This window comes from Gorilla gorilla, chromosome 16, assembly GCF_029281585.2.
Source record: "Gorilla gorilla gorilla isolate KB3781 chromosome 16, NHGRI_mGorGor1-v2.1_pri, whole genome shotgun sequence".
Lineage (NCBI taxonomy): Eukaryota > Metazoa > Chordata > Mammalia > Primates > Hominidae > Gorilla > Gorilla gorilla.
In genome coordinates this window covers 93,850,009-93,873,398 of record NC_073240.2, presented here as the reverse complement: position 1 = coordinate 93,873,398, position 23,390 = coordinate 93,850,009, and the positions used below count along the sequence as shown (strand labels likewise).

Genomic DNA, 23,390 nt, shown 5'->3' with positions numbered 1-23,390 from the left:
TTCTGTCCATAAATGAGGATGCAGCCATATGGCCACAATTATCAGGCAGGTGCATCTGTTTCTGAGGCTCTTTCAAATGAAATTGCTGACTCTTTAGCCCAAGTGAGCCTCCTTGACTACTCAATTCCCTGATGAAGGAGGCGCCTCATGACTGCCCCCATTAACAGGACTGTGAAGACCTGGCAGCTGACGTGGATTCCTTCTATCAAATTGGAAAGGGAAGAAAATCCCTCTTTAATTTAAGCCTGAGCCTCCTGACTTATATGGCATTACCCATAGACTTTCATGCCCATGTAGGCTTTGTGTATGGGTGTCTTTGCAAATGCAGGTTCTTCTTGAGACACCAGGCGAATCTAGGGTAAGCAGTGGGGACTAAGGGAACTCCAATGTCAGTATCTGTAGAGCATCCTGTAGGGCGAGTGTCAAGAGAGGGAAACACTCCTGGATTTAAGCAAAGAAGCCTTCATGGATTGTGTTAGTACTTTAGTTTTATGACTGAGGTTTTGGGTCTAACCATTTGCAAAGGGAAATCCTGGGACCATGAATTTAGGATCATGTTATTATGGTTTCACTTAAAAAATGAACTATACTTAATCTAAGGGCAATCTGCCAGGACTCTAGATTTGCTATTTATTTTCCTGAGGGTGCAGGGAAGAGGAAACCCTTTCTCATGGGCAGGTGTGGCACAGAGGAGGGACCATGGCAAAGTGCTTGGGCAGGGCTCTTGTAGGCCTGGCAGAGCCCTTCTAGACCCCTCCCTCTCAGGTAGGTGTTTCTTTGCATTCAGAGCTCCTTCCGCCTACCTCCCTACACTCATTGTACAGATGAGAAAACTGAGGCCCAGAGTGGGGAGGCTTGGTTAAGGTCACTGAGTGAGTTTGTAGGAAAAATAGGACTTAAACCTAGGGGCTTGGATGCTCAGCCTGGCCCTTTCTGGGCCTCCAAGATGTGGTGGGCTGAGTTTGGCCCTGTCCAGCCAGGTCTCCCCAACACTGAACCCAGCACCTAGGAGCAAACACGGCTGAGTAAACAGTGTTCTTCCCAGGGTGTTTAATTAGCACCCACTGTGAACACAGAGGTGCCATGGAACACATCAGAGGTCAAGGACCATCCAGCTCAATCTAAGGCATAGGATAATGCCCTTTGTTGACAAAAACCCCAAACTCTACAAATATTTAAAGAGGTTTATTGTGAGCCAATATGAGTGACCATATTGACCTGGGGAACAATATCAATAGGTCCTGAGAACGTGGGCCCGAGGTGGTCAGGTTTCAGCCTGGTTTTATACATTTTAGGCAGATAGAAGTTACAGGCAAAGACATGAATCAATATATGGATGGTTTACTTTGGTTCAGCCCGGAAAGGCAGGGCTTCTTGAAGTGGGGCTTATAGACCATAGGCAGATTCAAAGAGGTTTTGATTGGCAGTTGGTTGAAAGAGTTAAGCTTTGTCTGAAGACTTGAAGTCAATAGAAAGGAATGCTTGAGTTAACATAAGGGGGGTTGTGGAGACCAAGGTTCTTGTTATGTAGATGAAGCCTCCAGGTAGCAGGCTTCAGAGAGAATAGAAGGTAAATGCCTCTTTTCAGATCTTAAAAGGTGCCAGACTTATAGTTAATCTTTCCTAGATCCACCAAAGGCCTAGCTGCATTAATGAAGATTCTCTATAGATGCAAAAATTTTCCCACAAAAGATGGCTTTGCAGGGCCATTTCAAACCATGTCACAGATATTTTTGGGTAAAATTTCATTTCCTTCAGGGCCTGCTATCTGTCATGTGATGTTACACAGAATCAGGTTGGAATTTGGTATCTTGTTGCCACAAAGAGCCTTGTTTTGCCAGTCTTATGATCTCTATTTCATTATTAATGCTGGTCATTTTTGCCTAAACTCCAAAAGGGAGGGGTATAATGTGGCGTGTCTGACCTCCTTTCTTGTCTAGGCCTGGAATTTAGTTTTTCAGGTTTCTCTGGGGTCCTCTTGGCCAGGTCTGTTCAACTGGCTGGGGGGCTTAGAATTGTATTTTTGGCTTATGCCTTGAATGATTTTGCTTGACGGATAAGGAGCCGTCCAGTCCCACAGGGGAGCCATGTATTAAAAGCAATGCTAGGTAAACTGAGAAAGGATGGGTCAGGGACCAGAATGGTCTGGGAAGGCATGGTGGAGGAGGAGGACAATTAGGACTTGGCAGGATGGGAGGAAGAAGAGGTTCTTCCAGGACCAGATGGGTGAAGCAAGCTTTGCTGAGGGTAGGGTTTGTGAAATCACTTGGAAATTGTGATGTTGATGACAATAATAGCAACTAGTATTTATTAAGCCCTTACTGTGTAACGGACTCTGTGATAAGCATTTTATATGTTTTCCTCACTCCTATGAGTGGTGCACTGTCAGTCCTGTCGACAAAAAGAGTCAAGCTCTGTAAAATATTTAAAGAGATTTATTCTGAGCCAAATATGAGTGGCCACTGGCCCATGACTCAGCCCTCAGGAGATCCTGAGAACATGTGCCCAAGGTGGTTGGGGTACAGCTTAGTTTTATACATATTAGGGAGACATGAGATATCAAATACATGTAAGATGTACATTGGTTTGGTCCAGAAAGGCAGGATAACTGGAAGGGGGGATGACTTCCAGGCCATAGGTAGATTCACAGATTTTCTGATTGGCAATTGGTTGAAAGAGTTAAGTTATTGTCTAAAGACTTAGAAATGTCTTGGTTAAGATAAGTCGGTGTGGAGACCAAGGTTTTATTATGCAGGCGAAGCCCCCAGGTAGCAGGCTTTGGAGAGAATAGATTGTAAATGTTTCTTGTCAGATTTAAAGGGTCTATCAATAATTCCAAAAGGGAGGCGCGTAGAATCAGGTATGTCCAACCCCCCACCCTTCCCATCATGGCCTGAATTAGTTTTTCAGGTTAGCTTTGGAACTGCCGAGATTCCAAATTGCTGTCAATAGCCTTGCTGAGAGGAGGGGTTCATTCAGATGGTTGGGGGGCTTAGAATTTCAATTTTGGTTTATCATCTCCATTTCACAGATGAGAAAACCAAGGCTCAATTGTTGAAGTGTCTTGCTGAAGGATGAGCAGCTGGGGAAGGGGAGGTGTCCGCCTCACCCTTCCCATTGCAGCTGGATTTTGGAAGCCAATTCCAGCTGGAGGACTAGGGGATTTGTAGTGGGTGAGTGGAGCAAATGGAGGATTTTAACACAAGAGTGAAGTAATCACAGGGCTTCTCTAGAAATGTTGGTCCAGATTAGGTTGTACCAAGGATTTACCAAGAATGCATGAATAGTGACGTGGCTGGTGTGGGGGGTGCAGGATGTCTGGGGAGACCCGTGGAAGGTGCTGGAAGGACCACTTGGGAAGACTGGAGGCCTGAATGGATGAAGAGGAGAAAGAGGAAAGTGTCAGGCTGTCCTGAAGGGAGTAGAGAAGGGGGGCATTGTGAAGGGGGTGACCAGGCAGGGAAAGGGATAGGTTTGGTGAGGAAGAAGAGGACTCACAGGTGAAACTTGCTCATGAAAACTCCAGCCATGCAGCTGGGCCTTGGGGCTGGGTGGAGGGGCATTGGGAGCATCTGCCTAGAAGGAGTGGGTGGTGAGGACTGACATTCCCACCCTCCCCTACCTGGGTGGCAGGGATAAGTGGTACTGAAAGGGCCCCTTATGACATGTGCCCCAAAGCACTGTGACCTCAGAGTTTCCAGGTGGTGGTCAGGTCGCCTGGGTCCACCAAGGGCCCCTCTGGGTCATCTTGCCGCTGTCCTTGACCCCATGGGGCTGCCCCTAGAGGCTACCTTCTCTGCTTTAAACCTCACTTCCCTTCCCTGGCCCCTTATATAAAAACAAAGCAGAACCAACCCTTTGCAAACACACCCGAGAGCTGGAGGAACAGGTCTTGGGGCATTTGCTGTTGCCGGATTTACTGTGTGCTGCTTTTGTCTTGGAAGAGTAAGCATTGGATTTATCCCTCAGGGACTGAGAGAGGGAAAGAGAAACAGGATGGGGAGCAGATGGAGGGTAAACACTTTAGTGTAAAGAAGAAACACCTGAAGACTTGTCATTGAGCTCTTCAGGCTTGTCTGGCCCATGCTGGATGATCCTCTATGAAGAGTAAGCCCCCAGGGGCACAGTCTGTGCTGTGTGCTGCATGCCCATCCTGGGGTCAGCCAACAGTGCTAACACTTGGTTAACCCCAATGGGATGGTGCCCAGGAGGGAGAGGAAGCAGCTAGATTATATAAATAATGGTCAATACTCCTTAGTCATGGTTGAACTGTTAGTGAACAGAGATAAGGAAGGATTTAGTGGAACGTGCATATCATTACATCTCTCTGGGCTCATGATTTTGAGCTGAATTACTAAATATCACTCATGCTTGGCACATAGGACCTAATGAACCATGGTCAGAGAACCAAGTCAGAGATGGTAAACTGATGGCCTGGGGCCGAAAAATGTGGCCCACAGACATTTGTTTTGTTTTTTGATCTGCACAGTGTTTTAAAAACTAGGATAGTTGAGAACACTTAAAAGTTAGGAGCCTTTATATAAAAATCTAGATTTCCTGCTTCTTTTGACAGGTGGGGATACATGGAAGTGCAAGACCTCTGTTCCGGGGCAGCCGGGCAGGAGCTTGGTGGCTGCCACTCCACCTAGGCTGGGCAGGGTGCTGCTATTTGTGCCTTTTTGACTTGAAGACAGAGTATTGTCCACCACTTGTCACTGTTGTTTGTTCCCTTGTTTAGGTCTCAGCAGTCCTGCTGCTCTGGTTTCTTTTATCTACAAGGCCTTGGGGCATTTGAGTTATTGACCTGGTATGTTGAGCCATGGTGCTTGACTGGTGACTGGGTGCTGGGTGCTGGAACTGACGGGCTGCAGCGTGGTGGGAGGGGGTGCCCTAGGACAGGGGTGAGGCGAGGGTGCATCCAAGGTCTCCCCAGCCTCTGTGTTGGGGAGGGTTCTGCCGGAGCTGGATGGTGTTGGAGCTTGGCTGCTGGAGATCTGGAGGCTCTTGCTGCACCAGAGGAAAATGCTTTTGCCTCATGTGACTTATTTGTCTGAAGTGGCCCATCTGCAGTGGAGTAAGATGAGATTTCTATCACACCGGTGTTTGCCTCTCAGTGGCTTGTCGAAAATGCTCTAGGTGGAAGGTGTCGGGTGGAGCTCAGAGGGCTGTGCCCAGGGCAGAAAGGGAGGTAGGCTGGTTATTGGGAATGTGTCTTGGTGGCAGGCCATGGTGGTGAGACCCTGGCTAGCCTGTTGATTGTCCAGGGGCCTCCAACACCTGCTTCCTTACAGGGTGGGGCAGAGGCTAGGGCTGAAGAGTGGGTTCTGAGTCATGTTCTTCATTTCTTCAAGTGTAGCTGGTTTTCTGGGGGAAGCTCTGTTACTTCTTATGTCCTGAGGAGGAGGTGCAGCGTAGAGCTCAGAGGGTAAAAGCGAAACAGGTCTGTGTCCTCAGAGCATTGGAGGGACCGCTTGGCTCAGGGTTGCCTGCTAGTCCTCCTGTCTACACTGGCGGCACCTGTGTGCTTCAGTCTTCCTCTCCCATGATCCATTTTCATTTTCTTGATTACTTTTTCCAAATGTCAGAGTTCACGTGTGCTGTTCATTGACAAGTAATATGGTTTTGGCAGAACGCTGGTCCTTGGGCTACAGAACTACTTTAGTGGGCTTAAAAATGGAAACAGCCGAGGTGGAGGAAAGGTTTGAGTCACTGAGTTTGGGTTCTGAAGTCACCAGGAGAGCCGGGCAAAGCCACATGGAGGCAGCCATGGGTGGGCCCTGGGAGAAGGGTCTCCTGCCAGAGGGGCAGCCTGACACAGACTTAGTCCATTTCAAAATTTATTTTAATGATTTACATTGAATTTTATTTATTTACTTGGTTTTAAAATAGGTCATATGTTCACATGGTTCAAAATTCACAAAGAACAAAAGAGGATATAGCAAAAAAGTATTCTTACCTTTTAGCCACACAGTTTTCTTCACTTTGTGTTGTCAATTTCTTGTCAAATCTTTCCAGGGAGATTTATAAATATAGAAGCAGGTGAGTGTAATATATACATGCATACACACACACACACACACACACACACATTCACACACATTCCTTCCCTATTTCTTATAATGACTTTAGTGAGATATAACTTATACACCATATTCACTCATTTAAAGTGTCCAACCCAGCCAGGCATGGTGGCTCATGCCTGTAATCCTAGCACTTTGGGGGCCAAGATGGGAGGATTGCTTGATGCCAGGAGTTTGGACCAGCCTGGTCAACATAGCTAGACCCCACCTCTCTAAAAAAAACAAATAAAGTGTCCAACTCAATGGTTTTTAGTATATTTACAGAGTTGTGCATCTATCACTAAAATCAATTTTAGAATACATTCATCACTCCAGACTGAAACCATGAATCCATAGTAGTTAATCTCTATGCGTCTCCGAATTTTCTTTCTGTGTAGAGATTTCCCTTTTCTGGTCTTTCATATACGTGGGACCATACAATGTGTGGTCTTTTGTGAATAGCTTATTTTACTTAGTATAATGTTTTCAGGGTTCATCTATGTGTGGCATGTATCATTTCTTTTTATTGCCATTATGTTCCATCTAATGGGTATACCATCTTTTATTTACCCATTCATCAATAGATAGATATTGTACTAGCCTGTTCTCAGGGGCTGCTATAAAGAACTGCCTGAGACTGGGAAATTTATGAAGGAAAGAGGTTTAATTGCCTCACAGTTCTGCATGGCAGGGGAGGCCTCAGGGAACTTATAATCATGGCAGAAGGGGAAGCAAACATGTCCTCATGGTGGCAGGAGAGAGAAGTGCAAAGTGGATTGGGGAAAATCCCCTTGTAAAACCATCAAATCTTATGAGAACTCACTATCATGAGAACAGCATGGGGGAACCACCCCCATAATCTGATCATCTCCCACAAGGTCCCTCTCACAACACATGGGGATTATGGGAACTACAATTCAAGATGAGCTTTGTGGTGGGGACACAGCCAAACCATATCAGATATTTAAGTTGTTTCCTTTTTGGGGCTATTATGAATAATGCTGCTCTGAACAAGTGTATGAGTTTTTGTGTGGACATGTATTTTGATGGCTCTTGGGAATATACCTAGGAGTGGAATTGCTGGGTCATATGATAACTCCATGTTTAACCTTTTGACAAACTGCCAAATGGTTTTCCAAATTGCTGTACTAGTTTACATCTCACTAGAAGTGTATGAGGGGTATGATTTCTTATATCCTCACCAACATTTGTTATTGTCTGTCTTTTTGCTTATAGCCATCCTAAGGTATAAAGTGGTATCTCGTTGTGTGTTTAATTTGCAGTGCATTGATGGCTAGTGATGTTGACCTTGTGTGCCTTCGTGTATTGTGCATTTGTAAATCTTCTTTTGAGAACTGTCTATTCAGGTCTTTTGCCCATTTTAAACTGGGTTATTTGTCTTTTTATTATTGATGGGTAAGAGTTCTTCATATATTCTACATACAAATACTTTGATCAGATGTATAGTTTGCAAGTGATTCCTCCCATTCTATGGGGGTGTCTTTTCACTTTCTTGATTATATCCTTTGAAGCACGAAAGTTTTAAATTTTGATGAGTCCAATTTATCTAGTTTTTCTTTTGTTGCTTTTGCTTCTGGTGTCATATTTAATAAGCCATTGTCTAATCCAGTGTCGCAAAGATTTATGCTATTTTTTTCTAAAAATTTAGCTCTTACATATAAGTCTTACATACTTATATGTAAGTTCCATTTTGAGGTAATTTTTGTATATTGTGTGAGTTAATTTTTTTACATGATTTATAGGAGTCCAACTTTATTCTTTTGCATGTGGATATCTTTTCTATCTCTTACACATACACTATGCTTGTTACCTTGCTTTATAAAAATATCTTGTGTGTCTGAGTGGTTATTCCTAAAAAGCTCTTCATTCGTTTATATAGGTGCTTAGTGTTCATTATATGGATGTAACATAATTTATTTAATCAGTCTTCTGTTAATGGGCATGTAGGTGTCATTTCACACATGTGGAAACATACCTGTAGGACAAATTCCTAGAAATGGAATTGCCGACTAAGGGCTATACCTTTTGTAACTGATGGATATTGTCACACTGCTCTCTGTATATGTTGTAACAATTTACATGTCCACAAACAAGTAATGAGAGAGTGTTTCTCTACATCCTTGCCAACAGTGTGTTTTCAGACATTTCTATTTTTGCTAAATTAATAGGTGAAAAATTGAATCTCTGTGAAGATCAAAATTACACTTATCTTATTGAAAGTGAGATTGGACATTTTTTCGTAGTTAAGAATGCAGAGCCATTTGGATTTGTGTGTGTGTGTGTGTGTGTGAACTGCCTGTGTTATGTTCTTTACCAATTTTTCAATTAGATTATTGATCTTTTTTATTGGTTTGTAGGGACTATATATATATTAAGGAGATTAAATTTTAAAACATTTATAATGAGTTAGCCAGGTGTGGTGGCTTATGCCTGTAATCCCAGCACTTTGGGAGGCTGAGGCAGGTGGATCACTTGAGGTCAGGAGTTCAAAACCAGCCTAGCCAACATGGTGAAACCCCATCTCTACTAAAAATACAAAAATTGGCTGAGTGTGGTGGTGCGTGCCTGTAATCCCAGCTACTTGGGAGGCTGAGGCAGGATAATCAATTTAACCTGGGAGGCAGAGGTTGCAGTGAGCCAAAATCGTGCCACTGCACTCCTGCCTGGGTGACAGAGTGAGACTGTGTCTTAAAAAAAACAAAAACCAAAAAACAAAAACCAAAATTTATAATGAGTTAGAAATAGTTCTCCCAGTATATCATTTCCTTTGACTTTTTTTTTTTTTTTGAGATGGAGTCTCACTTTGTCATCCAGGCTGTAGTGCAGTGGCACGATCTCCACTCACTGCAACCTCTGCCTCATGGGCTCAAGCAATTCTCTTGCCTCAGCCTCCCGAATAGCTGGGATGACAGGTGCCCACCACCATGCCCGGCTAATTTTTGTATTTTTAGTAGAGGTGGGGTTTCACCATGTTAGCTAGGCTGGTCTCGAACTCCTGACCTCAGGTGATCTGCCCACCTCGGCCTCCCAAAGTGCTGGGATTACAAGTGTGAGCCACTGCTCCCCGCCTATTTACCTTGACTTTAAGACATTTTTATGTGTTTACATTTATCATCCTTTTTAAAAAAAATGGATTTTGGATTTCTCCCATGTTTTCTTCTAGTACTTTTATGGTTTTATTTTCTACATTTAAGTCTGATCCATCTAATTTATGCTGATACAAAGTGTGAGATATGAGTGGTTACCAACAAAATATTTAATGAGTTACCTTTTTCTCACTCATTTGAAATGCCATCTTTATCCTATACTAGATTCCAGTGTGTATTTGGGTGTATTTCTGGACTTTCTATTCTGCTATAGCATCTGATTGTTAATGTGGGATGCCACTGTGTATTAGTCTGTTCTTGCACTGCTATAAAGAAATACCTGAGACTGGGTAATTTATAAAGAAAAGAGGTTTAATTGGCTAATGGTTCTGCATGCTGTACAGGAAGCATAGCAGCTTCTGCTTCTCGGGAGGCCTCAGGAAGCTTCCAATCATGGTGGAAGGCAAAGGGGGAGCAGGCACTCACATGGTGGGAGCAGGAGCAAGAGAAAGAGCAAGGCGGGAGGTATCACCCACTTTTAAACCACCAGATCTCTCAGGCACTCACCACTCACTATCATAAGAACAGCACGAAGAGGATGGTGCCAAACCGTTCAGGAAGGCTCACCCCCATGATCCAGTCACCTTCCACCAGGCCCCACCTGCAGCACTGGGGATTACAGTTCAACATGAGATTTGGTTGGGGCCACAGTTCCAAACCATATCACGCTGTGTTCAGTTATTGTAGTTTTATAGCATGTTTTACTATCTAACTCCTTTATAGAATTTTCACGGCTATTCCATTCTTGCTGCTTCTCCCATCCTCATGAATTTTGGAATCAGCTCATTTAGAACCCCAGCAGAAATTGGTCGGTATCTTACTGCATTTCACTGAGCTTGCAGATTAATTTAGATGGCTTGAAATCTTTATGAGATTAAAACTTCCTAGTCAGAGGCGCAGCGTGCCCTCCTTCTGTTGACACAAGCTTGTTTTGGTTGCTTTTGGTCATCGCGGGAGCTGGCTGGCAACCAAAAGAACTTGCAGGGGCATCTCTGGGTCCTGAGAAGTGTCTGTTGAATGCCGAGTTGTAGGGTTGGGGCACATCCAGAGGTCCGAGGTGAGTTCCTACCCTCTTGTTGGAGTGTGAAGGGCTCATGTTGTGGAGTGTGATGCATCTGGATTCGAGCTCTGCTTGCTTCCTGGGACAGGTCACTCAGTGCCTTCTGGCCTTGGTTTCCTTGCCTTGATAATGGGAGCCCTCCTTGCCTCACTGGCGGGAGGCTGTGATGAGATCACATGTGCATTACCTGGCACTCAGGGTTGTCGCCTCACAGTGCCTGCTGGTACCGTCACCCCAGTGCTGTGGATGACGCAGGAGGGGCCTGTGTGCCTGGAGGTCATGTGTAGACAGTGCCCCGTGGCAGGGATGTGCCTATGAAGAGGGGCTGCAGGATTCCGAAGAAGGAGAAAACCCAGCCTGGTTGCGATGTCCTGGAATGGCCTCAGGAGAAGTGAGAAAGCCTGTGGCCCCCTGGAGTAAGTAGAGTGAGAAGTGTTAGAGGCTGTGTCATCAGAACCCGGACCACACCTGGCAGGAAGTAGAAATGGATGAAGAAATTCGGGTTCATGACGAGAGGCTTGCTCAGAAGCACACCAACAGGGGAATTGCAGGGCTGACCCCTGAACCTCAGTCTCTGCACTTTGAGTTGGTGGCTCTGACTGTCACACTCAAAACTGAACTGAGTCTAAAGGGTTTAGTCCTGTTTTATTCTCTTCGTGGGTGAGGGCGAGGAAGGAAGGCCTCCCCCTCTGTAGGCTGCCAGGGGCTGGTGTCCTCCCTCGGCCTCCTTGTTTGTATAAGTGGGACGTATGAGCACTCACACGAAACCTGTTTCTGAGCAGCTGGTGAACCGTCCGTTGAGTAAACAAACCCTCTGGCTTCAGGATTATATTTCAGACTAAAAGAATTTTGAACCTCTCCTCTCTCTTGTTAGAAATGAGTTTTGGTTCGGATGGAAGGTTGCTTTATCTCTTCTAGAAATTATCTGGCCTTGCCTATTCCTGTGAAGACAATATGGACATTTATTTATTAATAAAACGACCACTTTACATCTCAACCAGGTTGAGGCCTCCTGGTTAACAGTGGCCTATCTCAGAAAAGAAAGATTCCTGCTGTGGAAGATGGGCCAGCAGTCTTTTCACTTCTTTATTTCCCAAAGTTCATTCTTCGATGAGGAGTGCTAGCTGGTCTGTCCTTGTAGGCTGCCGTCCCACTGGCCCCCAGCGCCCCCCAGTACACAGCTGAGGGGACAGGCTCTGGACGTGGGGGCACTGGGCTGCGAACCCAAGTCTGACTGCAAACCTGGGCTCTTTCTAGAACCAGGCGCTTTGTCCTTGAGCTGTGTGTGTCTTTGAGTAGAATGAGGGCCCTGTCCCCAAGGCTGGCCCACTGCCCACGAATGGACCCAGGGGATTTCAGCTTCATCACAGCCGTGTAGTCTCTGCCTTTGCCTCAGGCTCATGGCAGTTCTGGGAGGTGCAGTTGCCGGTTGTTTGTCCTCATTGAAAGCCTGCTTACAGGTAGCCCTAAGCAAAAAATGTCAACTCTGCTTCTGTGTGTGTGGTTCATTGTTTCTATAAGGGGCAGAGTCCTGGGGTTTAAACAGGCTTGAGGATATAGGAAAATTATACTTACATATGGAAGGCTAACTATTAAAATGTAGAAAAAGCCCCAGGAAGGTGTTGTGATTACAGTGGTGGTTTCCCTTCGTGCAGTGCCTTCCCTGAGACCTCGAGGCAGTTAAGGTTTGCTAGGTTGTGTGTGTGACAGAAAACCCGGCCCCAGCTGGCTTTGGTGAAAGAGAGTAGCCTTGTAGTTTTTAAGGAGAGCTGGCTTGGTAGTTGATTTAGGACTTGGTCTCTCTCTTTCCAATCTGCCCTCCACCATATTGCCTTTATTTTCTGTTTCTAGATGGTGGCATGATGGCTTATGTCATCTCGGCCTCAAGGCCAGTGGGAGGGGCACCCACCTGCCCTGTTCCAGCCTTCACAGCAGAGAGTCATTGGCTCGGGTTGGTCGGGTTGGTCGTGCCTTCCCCTTCCCACTGCCCTGCTCCTCTGCCATTGCCATGGCCTGGGGGCAGCAATGCCTGGATTGGCTCAGGCTCCAGGCTCACGTCCACTCCTGGAACTGGGGGTGTGGCCAGGCCCATGTGGGAGGGGCTTCACCCAGGGCACGGAGGATACAGATGCCAAAAGGAGGGAGGAAGTGGGCGTGGGCCGGCTGCAAACCAGCACACCTCCTGAGGGAGTCACAGTTTAGAAAGGGTTTGTTAGAAGTGTGTCCAGATTAGTGTGGAATATGAAAATGTGAGCTGTGCAAAGTGACACATTCCAGAGTGTGATGAGGGAGGGCAAAGAGTTTTTTGGTGCTAAAGTCAAGTGGCTGCGAAGTCCGGTGAGGCGTGGAGTGGGGCTCTTGGATGGGAGTGAGTGGGAGTGACAGAGCAGGGCATGCCAGGGATGGCTCAAGGCGACCTGTTGGGGAGGTCTGAGCTGGAGCACCCCCTGGCCCTCTCAGGGGTCATATGTGCTCACTATGCCCTGTGATTTTCCCGAGTTGCTTCCAGTCTATACTCTCAAGCCCCATGCAGCCTATCTCCGCGGCACATTTCAGACCATGGGTAGTTGTGCGGCACTTTCACTCACCCACGTGGGAAGCAGGCCCCACTGAAAGTCTCCTGGTCACTGGACTGCCTGCTTCAAACCCTAGCTCTGCCACTGATTAGCTACATGGCTGTGGGCAAGTCGGCTTCCCTGAGCCTCAGTCTCCTCAGTTGTTAGACAGGGATACCAGCAGCACATGCCTTGAAGCGTGCTTTAGATGTTTTACATTTGATCACAAATTTAAATGGCTTAGCTGGCACCCAGGAAAAGTTAAACTTTTAGGGACTATTATTATTATTATTTTGAGTCAGGGTCTCACTCTGTCACCCAGGCTGGAGTGTGGTGGCGAGATCTCGGCTTGTTGCAACCTCCGTCTCCTGGGTTCAAGTGATTCTCCTGCCTCAGCCTCCCAAGTAGCTGGGACTACAGGCGTGAGCCACTGTGCCCAGCCTTATGGACTATTATTTAAAAAGACACGTTAAAGAATCTACACTTAGAGAAGAGAGAGCCAGACTTGGTTAGGGTTTTCAGGCTTCGAATGCACTTTATTTTCCCATTTTCTCACGTTTTCTCTCTCTCTGAGGCAGAACTGCACTGTTCTCTGAGCCCACTGTTCAGACAGGCTTGCGGATCTGAAGGTATGTGGAAAATGCTGATTGGCTCTGTTCCTAAATTTCCCGGCTTCTGACTGGTGCATAGTTAGTAAAGGAAGAATTCTCCTTTTAATTTGAGAAATGTGCTGGGCGCGGTGCCTCATGCCTGTAATCCCAGCACTTTGGGAGGCTGAGGCAGGCAGATCACCTGAGGTCAGGAGTTCAAGACCACTTTGGCCTACATAGCGAAAACCCATCTCTACTAAAAATCCAAAAATTAGCTGGGCATGGTGGCAGGCGCCTGTAATCCCAGCTGCTCTGGAGGCTGAGCAGGGAGAATTGCTTGAACCTGGGAGGTGGAGATTCCAGTTAGCCAAGATTGTGCCACTGCACTCCAGCCTGGGCTACAGAGCGAGACTCTGTCTCAAAAAAAAAAAAAAAAAAAGAAAGAAATATGTGAAGATTTCCTGCACCCCCAATCCCACTTCCCTGTCCCTGCACCCCCAACTCCATTTATACGCTATGAGGTTTCCTGCTACCATCCGCGGAGACCCTTGTCAACACAGCCGGTGCACCACAGCTGGGAACGTGTCTCGATGTCTTTAAACTTCTCAGCAGTCTCAGTTTTATCCCTATTAACACACCCAGCAGTGGAAACAGCAGAAATTGCTCTTCTTTTGTAAAGAGAGTTGTGTTTCAGAGAGTTGATTGTTTGAAATGTAATTTCTCCAGCTCATTATGTCAAAACTGGCATTTGAAGCATACATGAGGACTCTTGCTAATAGCCTTTTGTATTTGGATTCTTCAGGGAAACAGAATCAATAGGGTGTGTGTGTGTGTGGAGAGATAGAGAGTGAGCAAAAGAGAGGAGAGAGAGAGAGACAGACAGAGAGAGAGAGAGAGAGGCTTATTGTAAGGAATCAGCTGATGTGATTATGGAGGCTGACAGGTCCCAAGATCTGCCATCTGTAAGCTGGAGACCCAGGAGGGCTGATGGTATAAGGTCCAGCCTAAATGCAGACAAACTGCAGACTCACAAAGAGCCGATGTTTTAGTTTGAGTCCCAAGGCAGGAAAAAAACTGATATCCCAGTTGGAAGGCAGTTAGACAGGAGAAATTCTCCTACTCCTTGAGGGAAAGCTGTGTTTTTTTGTTCTATTCAAGCCTTCAACTGCATGGATGGGGCCCACCCACATTAGGGAGGGCCATCTGCTGTACTCAGAGCCCGTTGATTCCACTGTTAATCTCATCCAGGGCCATCCTCGCAGACAGTGTGACCAAACGTCTGGGCACCCTGTGGCCCACTCAAGTTGTCACAGAGCATTAGCCGTCACACCTTTGGTATATAATCTTGGGATTTTTTATTTCCTGGGGTTGCTTGGCTGCAGAGGCTGGCATTAAAGCATCATGGGCCACAGTGTTCTGGATGCTAGCATAGTTTTCCTCCTTCTCCCATAGGTTGGTGTTCAAGGGCCTTATTTTAGCTCAGCAGGCTAATTTTCTTATTGTAAGACTCTATATACGTGAATGATAAGATTATAGAGAAGGAAAGTGATTTTATAGGTGTTAGGGATTCACTCCCACGGGGCAGGGCTAGGGCTGAAGACAGAGCCTCCGGAGCTTTCTCTCAGGGTCAGCCACCAGTCCTGCCCCAGGGCCAATGACTACATGAGGCATCAAGTTCCAAGTATGCAATGAGGTTTGCTAATCCGATTTTGCATTTTCTGGGCTTTGTGGTGCCTGAAAAAGAGTCACAAACATGACTACGACTCCTCAGCCTGAAGCCGTCTGGGTGTGTCCTTTTGAGGGTCCACAGGGGACTTTCTCATGTCCTTGGGTTTGAAGGACATTTCTTTTCTCCCGTTCCAGATGCTTGTTTAGCTGTGTGTCAGAAATGGACAGCCCAGCCTTGTCCCTTTGCAGAAGCCAAGCTCTCCTCCCAGACAGCCGCAACTTGTCCGGACAGAGATTTAGGGCTGTCTTTCTGAGAAAGGCGTGTAGATCGGGAGTTTGACCCTAGTCTCAAAGGCTTGAGGATGGGTGGTTTTTCATGTGGTTTTGTCTTGGATTGCTTGTGGCATTTGGATCCACTTCTGGGCTTAAATTTCCTCCTGCCAGTGTTGAGATGGAATTGGTCTGGGGTTATAAGTCATCTAGGGCAGAATGCAGAGATTTATTTTACTCCTTTGGAGGGAGGTGGAGAGAAGAATCTCTTGGGGGAAAGAATGTGGATCCAACTGTTTATGAAGTTAGCATTTAAGTCCCACACAAAGCTTGATCTCTAAATACTGTTGTCCTAGCGCTACTGGCAAGGTGACTGGCTGTGTGCACCTTTGGTTTATCCTCTTATCACCAGGCTTGGCATTTGCACCATGCTTTATCCTGTGTTCAGAATCCGGGTAGATTCGCACCCATGCCTGTGTGTGCGTGTGTGTGTATACCGGTGATGAAAGCAGAGAGGAAAAATGCAGTGTGATAAGGCTTGGGTATCATCAGACTTTACAGCTGATTGTTCCCCCTCTTCCAAAATCTTACTCCTTTTCCGTACCCAAGGAACCATGAGAAGTGGGTGCTGTGGGTTGTATAGGTTGCTTTATGCCAAAGACATGACGTGACACTTTGGTAAACCGTGTTTTTGGTAAATCATATCAGTTAAGACAAGACCAAGTTGCTGTTGCTCAGAAATTTTTAGAAAATCTGAAAGTGAAGTTTTGTTTTCATTCATTTTGCCAACTTACTGGAGAGTTTCTCCGTGCTGAAGACAAAGAGATCTCGCGTGTGTCTTTGATGTGGTCTCCACTCGGGAATAGCTTATGGTCAGCAAGAAGAATGTGTAGGGAACCTGATTCTTCAGTGCCCCGTTTATGACTTTCTGGGTTGGCTGGTTTCTCATAGACAGTATTAAATATTCTGAAAAAGGAGGGACATCAGTGAATATAAAGCAGTTAGGAAAAAGTTCAAGAGAGTGGAGGAACAAACACAAAGAACGTCAGTCATCACACTAATAGTGTTATTCCCAGTGGTGTCCTAGACCTTCCAGCCATGTTCTGATACATATCGCAGCCTTCGTGCAGAGAGTCTTAGGCAAGAGGCTGAAGTGGCTTCTGTCAGTGCTTTCCCTGCAGCCCACAGTGACCCTCTACCATCCCAAAGGTAAAAACATAGTGTTAGGTCTGGCACGGTGTCCCACGCCTGTCATCCCCAGTATTCTGAGAGGCTGAGGCGGGAGGATCGCTTGAATTCAGGAGTTCGAGACCAGCCTGGGCAACATAACAAGACCTCGTCTCTACTACAGATAGAAAAAAAAAAACAAAACCCAGCCAGGTGTGGTGGTGTGCACCTGTAGTCCCAGCTTCTCAGGAGGCTGAGGCGAAAGGATTGCTTAAGCCCAGGAGGTTGAGGCTGCAGTGAGCTATGATTGCACCACTGCGCTCCAGCCTAGGTGATAGAATGCGACCCTGTCTTTATTTTATTTTATTTTGAGATGGAGTCTCACTCTGTCACCCAGGCTGGAGGGCAGTGGCGCAATCTCAGCTCACTGCAACCTCTGCCTCAGCCTCCTGAGTAGTTGGGACTATAGGCACATGCCACCATGCCCAGCTAATTTTTGCATTTTTAGTAGAGACAGGGTTTCACCATGTTAGCCAGGATGGTCTCGATCTCCTGACCTGGTGATCCACCTGCCTTGGCCTCCCAAAGTGCTAGGATTACAGGCGTGAGCCACCGCACCCAGCCGAGAGCCTGTCTTTAAAATACAGAACAAAACAACAAAACAAAACCAGAACACTGTAGTGTTGTAACCATTTTCCTCATGAATCCTCATGATGGAAACAAAATTGACTCATTTTCACAAGCCCTTGACCTAGGAGAAATGATGTAGCGTATTTAACTCCTCTTTATTTATCATCCCTAATAGTGACTTTTGCCAAGAGCCTGCTGTGTGCAGGCTTAACTGCATCATCTCATGCAAGTCTCCCTCACCTGTGAGGAAGACTATTCCTATCCAATTTGGTTTGTAAGGGAATGGAAGCTCAGGGAGATGAACTGACTTGCCCCTGATCACACAAGCACAGAGCAGCCCGTTTCTAACCCAACTCTCTCCTGGCTGGCCTATAGGGCAGTGCCCTCAAGCGTCAGGCTGTGAGAAACCTGGTCCTCATTGGACATCTTGATCTTTGGGGCTTTTTTTTAAAGCATGAATTTTGCCTTCTTAAAATATTGCGTTTGTGGCCGGGTGCAATGGCTCACGCCTGTGATCCCAGCACTTTGGGAGGGCCAGGTAGGCAGATCACGAGGTCAGGAGATCGAGACCATCCTGGCTAACAGGCGAAATCTGTCTCTACAAAAAATACAAAAAAAAAATTAGCCGGGTGTGGTGGTGGGCACCTGTAGTCCCAGCTACTCGGGAGGCTGAGGCAGGAGAATGGTGTGAACCCGGGAGGCGGAGCTTGCAGTGAGCCGAGATCACACCACTGCACTCCAGCCTGGGTGAAAGAGCGAGACTCCATCTCAAAAAAAAAAAAGAATTATATATATATAATATATATAATATATTATAAATTATATATAATATATATTATATATAATATATTATAAATTATATATATAATATATATTATATATAATATATTATAAATTATATAATATATTATATTATATAATATAAATTATAATATATGTTATATTATATAATATAAATTATATATATTATATTATATAATATAAATTATATATATTATATTATATAATATAAATTATATGTTATATAATATAAATTATATATGTTATATAATATAAATTATAATATATGTTATATAATATAAATTATAATATATATTATATATAATATATTATAAATTATATGTAATATATATTATATATTATATATTTAATAATATATAATATATGTAATATATATTATAATATATATTATATAATATAAAATATATATTATATAATAAATATTATAATATATATTATAATATATACATTGCATTTGTGTATTATTTATCTTGCTTACTGAGTTTTTAGTGCTCAGACCAGGGACCTCTGCTTTAAGGGTTAGCGAGGTCGGTCACTCACTTGAGGTCCCATGACCATAAGTGGGGCAGCAGGGTGTTAACCGAATCTCCTGGGAGCAGTCTCCGCAGCCAGGCTGGAGGCAGCAGTGTGGTTTGCCTTCCATCAGATCCTCACACTCTCAGACAGAGGAAGGAAACCTGACTAAACACCAGCTGCTAAGTTGCTGTCGGGTCCTCTGGGGCTTGGGGTCCAGTGACTCTTTCTCTCCCAGCTGTGTTCTCATGAATGTGCTTCTTCTCCTGCAGGTCAGGAAAGAGGTTAAAGAAGACACGCAAGTATGATATCATCACCACTCCAGCAGAGCGAGTGGAAATGGCGCCACTAAATGAAGAGGATGATGAAGATGAGGACTCCACAGTATTCGACATCAAATACAGGTACAGGGTGGAGACAGAGGCTTCCTCCTGGGCTTGGGGCAGTGGGTTGGTGGGACCTCGAGGTCAGGCATGGTGTCCATGTGTTCTTGTTTTTTAGTGAAGTGCTGGGTCCTGGGATGTTCTGCACATGGAGAGACCTGCTCTGATCTTGTGTTAGTCCATTATCGTGCTGCTAATAAAGACATACCTGGGACTAGGAAATCTATAAAGAGAGGTTTAATTGACTCACATTTCCACATGGCTGCAGAGGCCTCACAATCATGGTGGAAGGCAAGGAGAAGCAAAGTCACATCTTACGTGGATGACGGCAGGCAAGAGAGCTTATAAAGGGGAACTCCCCCTTAGAAAACCATCAGGTCTTGTGAGACTTATTCACTGTCAGGACGAGAGCAGCACGGGAAGGCCCACCCCTGTGATTCAGTTACCTACCGGGTCCCTCCCACAACACGTGGGAGTTGTGGGAGCTACAGTTCAATATGAGATTTGGGTGGAGACACAGCCAAACCATATCAGATCCCTTCCTAGAACACACTGCACCCAGAAACCCAGCAGAGAATTGCTTATTTATTACTTTTCCCAAATGAGAACACAAAGTCAACTTTATAGAAGGAAAAGGAGGATTGTGCTTCAGACAACGAGCTAGTTGTCCACTGGTTGTCGGGGGTCCGGCCCAAGCAGCCATGTGTGCCACACACCAGGCACCCAAACAGAAACTTCTCTTTCAGCCTCGCTTATGTCAATAGCTGAGGACGTGGGTGGCTGGCTAGGTGGCTGGGTGGGTGGCGTTCCTGCTTGGATGGAGTTTACCGATGAGCTCCAAAGGCAGGTGTGTTTCTTAAAGGCTTTCTCTAGGAAAGTCAGAATGACTTTGTGACTTTAGGATTGTAGTGTGGGTTTTCAGATCATTTTGAGGTGTACTTTGAATATGTGAGCTTCTTAATGGAAGAGCTGAGGATGAGCATAGTTTTGAGACGAGGGCTCGAAGACCCAGAGAAAGGGCATTGCTTGGCCAAAGTCCCAGTTAGTAGTAAAAGTGGAACAGAAATGCAGGCTGGTCCCTATCTTGGCTCCCCGGATTCCATGGCTTCTGCATGTCTGGGAAGGCAAGCCTTCCACACCTGTGTTCCTCAGCACAGCCTTGGCGGTCCTTGGCCCTTCTGCATAAATCAGTTGTCAGACTCAAGAAGACAATGTTTGGGATTTTGATTGGAACTGCATTGCCTGTGGATCAATTTAGGGAGAATCAGCACTTTTACATTGACTTTCCCAACCCATGAATATGGAATGATTTTCCATTTATTAGGTATTTAAAAAAATGTTTTTCAGTACTTTAAAAAATTTATGTATAAATGTTTTATACATTTTTGTTAAGATATATTCTCATCGGTGTTTTACATTTTGATATGTATATTTTTTACTTTAAAGTACTATTTATACTCATGTCTGGAGAAAATGACTGTATTATCATGTTTACATACATATTGGTTTTGGAAGCTCAGTTTGTTAGTGAATCACACCTAAATCCTATAAAGAACCTGAAAGCATTAAAACGGATTGGTTATGGATAACAGAATGGGAGAAAAATCCCATTAGCTGTAATTCACATTTTAGGTAAAGGGCAGCACCCTTTGAAAAGAATCAAATCAATTAGTAATATTTATTCGTACCACAAAATAATGCACAGTTAGCCCTCTGTACCTGAGGGTTCCACATCTGCAGGCTCAGGCAATCACAAATTGAAAATGTTTGGGCTCGGGCATGGTGGCTCATGCTTGTAGTCTCAGCACTTTGAGAGGCCGAGGAGTGCAGATCTCTTGAGCTCCGGGGTTTGAGACCATCCTGGACCACATGGTGAAACCCCACCTCTACAAAAAAAAAAAGCAAAACTTAGCCAGGCATGGTGGTACATGCCTGTAGTCCCAGCTACTTGGGAGGCTGAGGTGGGAGGATCACTGGAGCCTGGGAGATCAAGGCTGCAGTGAGCCATGAACATGCCACTGCACTGCAGCCTGGGCAACAGAGCAAGACCCCATCTCAAAAAAAAAAAAAAAAATTTTGGGAAAAAAAGAATACAACAATGAAAATAATACAAATCCAAAGAACAATACAGTATAACAACTATTTACATTGTATTAGGTATTAGGAATAATTTAGGGATGATTTAAAGTATACTAGAGAATGTGCACAGGATACATGCAAATACTACACCATTTTATATAAAAGACTTGAGCATCTGTGGATTTTGGTCTTTGCAGGAGGTCTTGGAACTAATTCTCTGAGGATACCAAGGGATGACTGTGTACATAGGAAAGTTAGTGATTGTATTGATTTTATCGCTAAGCCATTTTATCTGTCTCACATTCAATACAAAGAAGTAAAATATAATGTGAAGAAAACCATGTCCTTATTACTATTCACAGTCAAAAGAGTCCGCTTCCTCCTGCACGGCTGGGAATATTGTACAACAGGGAGCGTTTAATGGTTCGAGTGGATCAATGTACTGTTTTGATTCTGAGCCAGTGAACAGCGTCTCATCAATCTTTGGTGACTGAACTAACTCCATGGGAAGCATGATAGACAGAACTATTTTTATGGTGTCTCCACATCCCACTAAATAAGAGAAGACCCTAAACAAGGAAATATGACAATCAATCTGCTCAGAAATTCTCTTTATAGACTGTTTCCTAGAAGGTGGGGAAAGGGGCCTTTCCCTGAGGGCATAGACGTCCATATTATTGTGGCCTGGTGCTGGATTGACATTGTGTCTGGTATGATGAAGATAAGGCACACGTTGAAACCAGTGTCAGATTAAGAAACTTCCACAGCTTGTCTCAGTTCTTCAAATAATGGAGCGAGTTCCTTTTCTAGGCTGACAATGACTGCCATATTGGCATTGCTGCTGGCTGTGAAACAAACTACTAAAGGTAAACCACCTGGTAGGTGTTAAAGTTAACAGATAAGTCCAAGCTTGTGTTTTGAAAGTCCAGGTTGGCTTGCTGGCTGGCGAGTTGCAAGGGCAAAAGTTAGTGAGACACCTGGTCTCCAGGCACGCTCTGGGTCATTTTCGTTGGCCACTTTAATGATGTGCATTCCATCTCTATCTGACACAGCAATAGTGCAGGGCCCTTCAACACTTGGTGGTTTTTTTTTTTTAGGTGGTGTCTTGCTCTGCCGCCCAGGCCAGAGTGCAGTGGCACTATCTTGGCTCACTGCAACCTCTGCCTCTTGGGTTCAAGCGATTCTCCTGCCTCAGCCTCCTGAGTAGCTGGGACTACAGGCATGTGCCACCATGCCCAGCTAATTTTTTGTATTTTTAGTGGTGACAGAGTTTCACCATGTTGGCCAGGATGGTCTCGATCTCTTGACCTCGTGATCCACCCGCCTCGGCCTCCCAAAGTGCTGGGATTACAGGTGTGAGCCATGGCGCCCGGCCAGCACTTGGCGGTTTTTAATACAGGAATAGTTTTAGCTCCCTGAAGCACCTTAGTAGTGTCTCTGCCCCTATTCTAGGCAGAAACTCAGGACCCTGCAAATCCCTCTGTATAAGTTTCCCGCTCCAGACCATCGGCCATAAAGAACCCCTTTGTCCCACTGACCAGTCTCCATGCCTGGGTTTCTGCTTCTGGGGCTGCCAGCTTCTCTCTGCTGTCATTTTGGGGACAGTGTCAAAAACAGATTTCTCTGCAAGCCACCATCTCATGATTCATGACTTTGTCTCTGATGTCTCTTAAAAAATATTATTTTTAAACTTTTTGTTTATTGCAGTTATTTTTAAAAGATACTGATTTTTTTAAAAAAAATCCAGCAACTGGCTGGGCGCGGTGGCGCGCGCCTATAATCCCAGCACTTTGGGAGGCCGAGGCGGGCAGATCACGAGGTCAGGAGATCGAGACCATCCTGGCTAACACGGTGAAACCCCGTCTCTACTAAAAATACAAAAAATTAGCCGGGCGCGGTGGCTGGCGCCTGTAGTCCCAGCTACTCGGGAGGCTGAGGCAGGAGAATGGCGTGAACCCAGGAGGCAGAGCTTGCAGTGAGCCGAGATCGTGCCAGTGCACTCCGGCCTGGGCGAAAGAGCGAGACTCCGTCTCAAAAAAAAAAAAAAAAAAATCCAGCAACCTTGCTCAACTTTTATTAATTCTTGTAGGATAAATGTGGAATCTTTGGGTTTTCTGTGTAGATACGTCATCTGGGACTAAGAAGAGTCCCTGTCCCTGCTCCCAAGTCCTTAAACGTTTTATTTCTTCTTTTGCTTTTCTTTTGCCTTTTCTGCTTCCCTTCCTTGAGAAGTTTGTGCTGTTTGTGGTTGAAATAAAATCAGAATGTGAGTGAACTTGGAGGTGAGTCACTAGACACAAGCCCACTGCAGTCCTCAGGCCTAAAGATGACTGACTGTTTGGAAAGACTAAGCAGTTAGTACTTATTACAGAGGTAATGTTAAGCTGTAGAAAATACAGATAATAAACAGGAAAGATACAGTTACTTGTCATCTCACTACTTAACAGT

General features: G+C 45.2%; 2 protein-coding genes across 2 annotated transcripts in view; both read left to right on the top strand.

Annotated features, from left to right (window-relative positions):
- Positions 1 to 18,863, top strand: part of LOC101141483 (histone H2A.V-like) — a 152,078-nt gene extending 133,215 nt beyond the window's left edge. The window contains exon 3 of the transcript XR_002002921.3: positions 18,753 to 18,863. The gene's annotated coding sequence lies outside the window, so the exon portion shown is untranslated. The remainder of the gene's footprint in view (positions 1 to 18,752) is intronic.
- The window catches only part of FAM174B (family with sequence similarity 174 member B), a 38,336-nt gene that overhangs the window by 6,685 nt on the left and 8,261 nt on the right, over positions 1 to 23,390 (top strand). Inside the window, exon 2 of the mRNA XM_019011155.4 lies at positions 18,753 to 18,884. Within this exon, the coding sequence (XP_018866700.3) occupies positions 18,753 to 18,884 (132 nt within the window). The remainder of the gene's footprint in view (positions 1 to 18,752; positions 18,885 to 23,390) is intronic.